Here is an 8,476-nt window from a genome sequence, read left to right on the forward strand (position 1 = left end):
TGCTGGGACTTGAACTCAGGACCTTTGGAAGAGCAGTTGGCGCTCTTAACCACTGAGCCATCTCACCAGCCCCGGAAGTGAGTTTTAATACTCTTGCCCTAGCTGTCTGGAAGCGAGTCTTCTAGCAGCCTTCAGATGAATATGTAGAACTCTCGGCTCCTCCTGCACTATACCTGCCTGGCCTCCTTGATGATAATGGACGAATCTTTGAACCCGTACGCCAGTTCCAATTAAATGTTGTCCTTATAAGAGTTACTTTGGTCATGGTGTCTGTTCACAGCAGTAAAACCCTAAGACACTCCACGAGTCAGCTCTGTGCTTGTCTCCAATAGTGATTTACGTCAGTTACAAAGTGGCCTAAATGTAGAGAGTGGCTAAGTGAGTGCCTGCCATTAGATACTCCAGCTGGCTTCTGAAGTCTCCCTCCAGATCCACCTCCCTACCAGAGGCTCCGCCTCTGGGCTCATGAACACACCCTTTACTTGCGTAGCCCTGCCCCTCTCAGCCCCACGCACCAGCGTTTCTTGTCACGTGGCGCTATGGCCACATCCGATAGAGTGACTGCGGAAGGCTGCAGAGAGGTGCTGCCTAGAGGGGATGCAGATTCCTGACTGAGCTCAGCACAGGCCTTTCCGGTCACGTGCTTGATGGAGCGGCTCCTAGACGCGTTATTGCTAGGCAACGCTTGCAGGATCCTATGCTGGATCCCTGTAGTGTAGGATCTGGGCGCCGCGGGCCGACATGGACCAGTATTGCATCCTCGGTCGCATCGGGGAGGGCGCCCACGGCATCGTATTCAAAGCCAAGCACGTAGAGGTGAGACCATGCCGCACGTGCAGTCGGAGGGGTGCCCACTGTGCTCCCTCTGCAGTCTTTCGGTGTAGAGATCTGCAAGCGTGGGCGCTCAGGGGTCTCTTAGGATACTTGGCCGGGTCCCATCTGTGGCGATCCCGCTTCCAGCGGCCGGACTGCGGGAGCGCGTCCCCTAGCGGACGGTTCAGATCTTCCCGACTTAGGAGCGGATCTCAGTGGGTGTCTGGCTCCTGGGTGTTCTCTCCCTGCCCCTACCTTGTTAATGTGTTCTGGCAGCGTCTGCACTCTTTCCTGCACAGACTGGCGAGATCGTTGCCCTCAAGAAGGTGGCCCTGCGGCGGCTGGAGGATGGCATTCCTAACCAGGCCCTCAGAGAAATCAAGGCTCTGCAGGAGATCGAGGACAGTCCATATGTGAGTGGGGCTGGGTTCAGGTGGGCAGGCAGGGCTCGGGTGGACAAGACTGGCAGGTTCCAAGACAGCAGCTTCTCGATCATTTTCATTTATTTCCATCCCTCTCTACTCACCCATATACACTTAAAGGAGTCCCTTCTAATTCCCACTCTGCTCCCGCCGGCTTACCCCTTATTTATTAATTTTTTTAAGATTTATTTATTTATTATATGTAAGTACACTGTAGCTGTCTTCAGACACTCCAGAAGAGGGAGTCAGATCTCATTACGGATGGCTGTGAGCCACCATGTGGTTGCTGGGATTTGAACTCAGGACCTTCAGAAGAACAGTCGGGTGCTCTTACCAGCCCTGCTTACCCCTTATTTATGCTCCCAGGTCCACTCTCTTCTGTGTACTTCACCTTCCCATTCTCTCTCATTTACACACCCGTTGCTCATGCATCCCCCCCCACCCCTCTTAACCATTCTGTGGGTTTCTTTTTGTTTTCTCCTTTCCTTCTCGTACCTGCTCTCCCACCTTTCTTATGCTAGGCAGGTGCTGGGCCATTAAATTATGCCCCTAACCGGTCTGATTTCTCAGCAATTTGCACCTGTTGAGCCCCTACTTTGTTCTGAAGGATGTCTTAAAGACTTTATGTGTGGTCACCCCGCTTGCTTGCTTGCTTGCTTGCCTGCCTGCCTGCCTGCCTGCCTGCCTCCCTCCCTCCCTCCCCCCCTTTTTCTTTCTTTTTTTCTTCTGGGTCTTTGTTAAGCAAAGGGGAATGTTTGGCTTTTATCATCAGCTCATGGGTCTTCAGTTGGGTGACACTGCTAGAATGCCCCTGGGGCCCCCTAAAAATTCTGGCCTGTGCACAGCACCAGTGACACTGAGGAATTGGTCTCAGTCTGATTCCTGAGAGCTTAAGTGTAATGGAATCGGTGTGTGTGCTCCTGTATTGCTGTATTGTGAAGTGTAGCAGCGTGTGCCTCAGAATTTACTGCAGATGAGATATGTTTTCTTTTCTTTTCTTTTTCTTTTTCTTTTTTTTTTTGGTTTTTCAAGACAGGGTTTCTCTGTATAGCCCTGGCTGTCCTGGAACTCACTTTGTAGACCAGGCTGGCCTAGGACTCAGAAATCCGCCTGCCTCTGCCTCTCAAGTGCCAGGATTAAAGATGTTTTCATTTCTTACTCCTTTATAATATGTGTACTGTCTGAATGTAGGTGTGTATTTTTATTTGTTCCAATGCTTGTTGACTACCAAAATAAAACCTTCAATAAGGTGGTTCCTTTTTGTTGTTGTTGAAAATAAAAGGGCTTTTCAGGCAGCTTATGTGTGGGACAGGTGGTTCAAAATCCATAAGGATGCTGATGATTGACAGCCATCCTGAAGTTGCTATTATACCTGGTTAATTAATTTGTATTTAACTTTATGCGTATGAACATCTTGCATGCGTGTGTGTGTGTGTGTGTGTGTGTGTGTACTGTGTGTGTGCGTGCCTCATGCCCATTGAGGCCAGAAGAGGGAATCATATTCCTTGGAACTGAAGATGGATGGTGAGCCACTATGTGGATGCTGGGAACCAAACCTGGGTCCTCTCCAGGAGCATCAAGTACTCTTAACCACTGAACTGTCTCTCTAGTCCCAAGTTTTCATTAAAAAACAAAAACAAAAACAAAAAAACACTAGGTGATAGGGAAATGGCTCCGTGGGCAGTGTTAATCCAGGTGACTGCCAGGTGGGTGTGGTAACCCACCCTTGAGTTCAGCTTATAAGTTACTGGACAGGAGACCCCTGGAGCAAGCTGGCTAGTCAGATCAGTGTATTGGGAAAGCTCTGAATTAAATAGGAGTACATTGTCTCAACACATAATGTAGAGAGCAATTAAAGAGAAGACTCCTGACTTCAGCCATGGGTCTCCCCATATGCTCATGCATACATACATGTACACACATGTGAACATGCATCCAAACACACAGATGCATGTAAAAACGGAGTAGATTTGTCCCCAGCCTTTATATCTTCTTCACTAACTACCACTTCTTAGGCATCCCTTCAGGATCTAGCATCCATATAGGTTGCAGGAGCACAGGACAGAATAGACATGTTCATCCCCTAAAGGATGTACTACTATTCAGCTGGACTTTGTGGCTTACACCTGTAATCCTGGCATTTAGGGAGTGGAGGCAGGGGAATTGAGAGTATTAGGTCATCTTCTACATAGTGAGTTCAAGTCCTTTCCTCCCCACCACTTCAAAATCTTGTCCCTCTAGCCATCTCTGCTAGCCTTTGGCCCTTGTACTTTCTTCTTTCCATGCTCAGACCTCCTCCCCAGATCTTCTAAATAAAGTATACACACTTCCTTTGCTCTCTCACATTCCCACCATCCTCTAGTCCAATACCTTCCATTTATTCCATTTTCTGAGCTCCTCAGAGTCCTTGCATCCTAGCTCACTGCTCTGTGCAATCTGGGCCTTAAGACGTTGGCAACTACCGTGTGTGATGTGCCTTCATTGTTCCAACACTGGGGGAGACTCGATTTCTGGTTCTGTTCCCAGGTTGCTGGGATTTCCTGGTCCTAGAGGTAATGGGTGACAGTTGGTACTTGAGTGTGCCTCTCCAGGTGATGTGCCATGTGGATAGGATGGGTTGAGCAGTGGAGTGCTTGCTGCTGCCCACTAAGTCACCTGATCTTTTCCCTTATTAGCGAGAGACCTTATTAGGGACCATCTTATCTCTGGATAGTAGAGCACTATGAGCCCTGAGCTCCCTGGTCCCTGTTTCAGCCTGGCCCGGTCTTCTGTCAGGGCCTGGGCTATTGGTGCTGCTGGTAGTGGGGTAGGAGCCAAGGAGGTCTGGAGGCCAGTCTAGACTCTAGAGGCTTATGGGATGTCTGCCCTCAGGTGGTGCAGCTGAAGGCGGTGTTCCCACATGGTGCAGGCTTTGTGCTGGCTTTCGAGTTTATGCTGTCGGACCTGGCAGAGGTGGTGCGCCATGCCCAGAGGCCACTGGCCCCAGCACAGGTCAAGAGCTACCTGCAGATGCTGCTCAAAGGTGTTGCATTTTGCCATGCCAACAACATTGTGCATCGGGTTAGTACCAGTATGGGCTTTGTTGGGCTGGGGTGAGCTGGTCCTTGAAGAGGGTGCAGTCAGAGGTATGGCTCTAAAGGAAATGGGGGCCTGGCTGCCTATCCCCCTGTCCCAAAGCCCTGACGAGGTACAGGGGGACTGATGCTTCTTTTTGTATGCACAGGACCTGAAGCCTGCCAACCTGCTCATCAGCGCCTCAGGCCAGCTCAAGATAGCTGACTTTGGCCTGGCCCGGGTCTTCTCTCCAGATGGTGGTCGCCTCTACACACATCAGGTGGCCACCAGGTAGTGGGGCTGTATCCCTGCCAGTCCTCTCACTGGGGAAGAGATACTTCTGCACCTTCTGTCCAGGCATGGGCTGTGGGCTTGGCATGAACTCATGTGGCTTCTTATCAGACCAGCACAATGCAGCTGTGATCTCAAACCCTTTCCCCCTCCTGCAGGTGGTACCGAGCTCCTGAGCTCCTGTATGGTGCGAGGCAGTATGACCAGGGCGTTGACCTATGGTGAGATCCTTGGGGCAGGCGAGCGTCACGTGGGCTGTGGGGATGTTCTGTCTGGTTAGAGAGTAGTCTGAGCAGCTTGGAATTTGTGTCCTTCACGCTGATGTTTTTGCGTTGGTGTGGGGAGGCTTAGGAGACGAGACTCAGGTGAGAGGCTTCTGGGAATGGGGTAAGGGAGTCTGGGCTACAAGGCATGTAGTATGTTTTGTCATCTGACTTGAAGTTGAGACAGTTGTGGGCTAAAGTGAAGCTTGGGTCCCTAGGTATGAGGGTTCAGCATTTTGGGGGACTAGGGAGATAGTTTGTGGTGTTCAGAGGTCTGAGATTTGGGTTATTTTGCATTTATGCCCTGCCCCCAAATTGAGGACCTGGGTGGCCCAGACCTGAGGCTCTAAGAGTCCTGGAGCTGCAGGGCGATGCTCTGTTCTAGATGTCTGTGGAGGAATGATAACATGGCTGCTCTGGGAACCTCTGGACCTTGGCCCTGATGTGAGGTGTTAAAGCTTGTGTGGGTAGCTTGATCACCCACATGTGACATCTCCCACCGCTTAGCTCTGTATCCACAGGGCTGTGGGCTGCATTATGGGAGAGCTGTTGAATGGGTCCCCCCTGTTCCCGGGAGAAAACGACATTGAACAACTGTGCTGTGTGCTTCGCATCCTGGGTACTCCCAGCCCTCGAGTCTGGCCGGTTAGTAGCAACCATTGTTGCTGGGGAGGGGCCAGACTTGCTCTGTTTCCCAGTAGGAAGTGGCTTCTCCCTATGTAGGTATCTTGTGCCCTACTCTCTCTTGACCAATGAAGACCAATGTCTTGGCCCTGCAGGAGGGACAGGTTTTATCTGGGTAGCGTCTCAGTAAGCTGGGCAAGGAGGCCTTAGAGATTGGGAGGAGCTGAAGGAGAGAGCATTCGTGGGTGGTGGTGGACTCTGGGCTGAATGAAGAGCAGAATGAATACCTGATCTGGTGGGAGAGCCAGATCAGGTGTGGTGGGAGAGCCTGATAAGGGGTGGTGGGTGGGGCTGCTCTCATTGTCTTTTTTTTCTCCTCTGGGCTCAGGAGATCACAGAGCTGCCTGACTACAACAAGATCTCCTTCAAGGAGCAGGCACCAGTGCCCCTGGAGGAGGTGCTGCCTGATGCCTCTCCCCAGGCCTTAGACCTGCTGGGCCAGTTCCTCCTCTACCCTCCACGGCAGCGTATCGCAGCCTCCCAGGTAGGGTTAAAGGTTACTGTTCCTGATACTCTGTGCTCCCTAGACATGGGACCCTGCCAAGTCAGTGACACTTAGAACCCGTGTAGGGTGGAACCCTTGGAGATGGGGTTTTGATGGGATGTTCTCCAAAAGGCTTCAGGAGAGTAGAAGTCAGTGACCCCTGCCCTCTGTCCAGCCCCTCTCCCTAGTCAGTGGTTCTTTCCTGCAGTTGCAGGTGTGAGTGTTGTCTCTTTCTCACCCTGACTGCTCTTGCTGGGTTCCTAGCCCTCCTGTGTTTGCTCTTCTCAAACCCTAGGCTTGCCTTTGGGCTTGTGCTCCTCCTGTGTCCCAGCTCTTCAAAGCCTGCAGCATCTCTCTAGTCCTCCTCAGCCTTTCCCCCCAGCTTTATTATATGGTTTGTCCTGGGAGACATGATCGAGCGTCTGTTCAGTGCAGAAAGGACACTGATAAGAAATCTGACCTGAGTCGGGCTTTAGTTTTAGGTGCTTCCTGGGACTTGTGAGTTTTCAAGGAGCCTCCTGCCCAGAGGGAATGTTTCAGTTGGGAGGGAATAGCTACACCACAAGCTCTCTTTGTTGCTGGGGACATACTCTGCATTTTACCCCTTTCTCTGGTTTATGTCTTCCACCCCTTCCTCTGTCGGCAAGACTTTTTAGCTCACTGAAATGTTCCCAGCTGTTGGGACAGTGCTGCAGACATAGGCATATAGGCAAGTTGAATGATTCTGGGGACACATAGTGACTGGATTTCTTCTACCATCCCTGATTTGCTACCCCCAGGCCCTTCTGCATCAGTACTTCTTCACAGCGCCTCTGCCTGCCCATCCATCTGAGCTGCCAATTCCTCAGCGCCCAGGGGGGCCTGCACCCAAGGCTCACCCAGGGCCCCCCCATGTCCACGACTTCCACGTGGATCGGCCTCTTGAGGAGTCACTGTTGAACCCAGAACTGATTCGGCCCTTCATCCCAGAGGGGTGAGATGCTGCTCCAGTCCTTCCTACTCGCCCTAGGAGCACCTCTTCCTGATTTGCCTCCATGGCCTCCCCACTTACATATACCACACCTGGTCCTGCTCCTCAGTGTGGTTGAGTGCTGGGCTCTGGGAGGCAGAACCATGAAGATGTTCATCCCAGCAGAGAAAGAGACTCACGTCCTACAGACAAAGCCTCCAGAAACTGCTAGCTGTGTCCTTCTCCAGGGCCACCCCTCAGTGGTGCCACCCAGCCTTAGAGATGATTCTCAGGCTCTGTCCCCTCTTCAAGGACATTGGTACTACAGCACCACCTGGTGGAAGCACAGAGTGTAAGCTGTCTTCATACAGGGAATACAGCTGGCAAGTCAGACATGTTTTAGTTTTGGTTCCACTGGGTCAGGATTTGAGGTTCATGTAAAAGCTCTGGGTGTTTCTGCCTGTATTTACATCTTGTCTGTTGCTGTTAGGGAAAGGACAAGGGTGGGCCTTGATTCACAGGGGTCAGGTACCTAGAAGGGACCTACTGTAAGGGCTATTTGGGTCCTCAGGCTTCTCGTGCTAGTCATGGGACTTGAGTGCTCATTTGTGAGCGAGGGTCCAGAAGTTGAGGCCCAGGGATGGACAGTCCAGCTCCCAAAGCACACTTGTTGGGTGGATTAATCAGTGAGCCTAAGGCTGCCCTGCAGATGTGAAAGCAGGCATTCCTGAAATCCAGTCAGTAAATAAATTCTAGCGTGACTCAGCCAGCTTGTGTTTTATTTCTTAGGGATATATTAAGATGAGTCTAAAACAGTGGATCTCTACCTCCCAATGCTGCAACCCTTTAGTTCTTCATGTTGTGGTGACCCCCTGCCTGCCCCAACCATAAAATGATTTTTGTCATACTTCATTAACTGTAATTTTGCTAGTTATGAGTCATAATGTAAATATCCCACATGTGATTTCCAAGGGGTTCAAGACCCACAGGATGAGAACCACTGGTCTAGATCCCGGGATGTTGAGGAGGGAGGAGCAGAGAGAAGATAAAAGGACTTGTGTATTGGCCATTCAGATTTACTGCAGGGTTATATAACAACTAAGGTATTGTTTCAGGGATGGATTAGGTAGGATCTTAACTATCCATTATTCAGATACATGACAAAATCTGCTAGTGGTTGTTGTGTATGCCTGTAACCCCACTAAGGGGTCTGAGGCGGGAGGGTTCCTAAGAGTGGAAGGCCATGCTAGGCTACTGTGCAGGATCCTGTCTCAAAAAAAAAGTGCATATGTGTGTGTGTGTGTGTATGTGTATATATGGATATGCATGTACATGTGCATGCATGTATATAATATTACACACATAGGAGATACGCCATATTTTTAAAATGTCTGTTGTAGACCTAACATGAATTGGTTGTTCGTGAGTCCTGGCAGCACAGAGGTGACTACCAGGGCTGGCTCCTGGCCTGAATGCTTACAAGGAAGAGCACAGATGCTGTTTACAGGATGATGGT

At 50.7% G+C, this 8,476-nt stretch overlaps 1 protein-coding gene across 1 annotated transcript; it reads left to right on the plus strand.

The window, feature by feature from the left end:
- Positions 1-600: 600 nt before the first annotated feature.
- Positions 601-7,725, plus strand: Cdk20 (cyclin dependent kinase 20). The gene is made up of 8 exons (XM_021215599.2): positions 601-816; positions 1,113-1,226; positions 4,107-4,295; positions 4,459-4,580; positions 4,739-4,801; positions 5,365-5,488; positions 5,856-6,011; positions 6,791-7,725. The coding sequence occupies exons 1-8, from the start codon at positions 742-744 to the stop codon at positions 6,986-6,988; spliced, it is 1,041 nt and encodes a 346-aa protein (XP_021071258.1). The 5' UTR covers positions 601-741; the 3' UTR covers positions 6,989-7,725.
- Positions 7,726-8,476: the final 751 nt, after the last annotated feature.

Source organism: Mus pahari, chromosome 16 (assembly GCF_900095145.1).
Source record: "Mus pahari chromosome 16, PAHARI_EIJ_v1.1, whole genome shotgun sequence".
Taxonomy (NCBI): domain Eukaryota; kingdom Metazoa; phylum Chordata; class Mammalia; order Rodentia; family Muridae; genus Mus; species Mus pahari.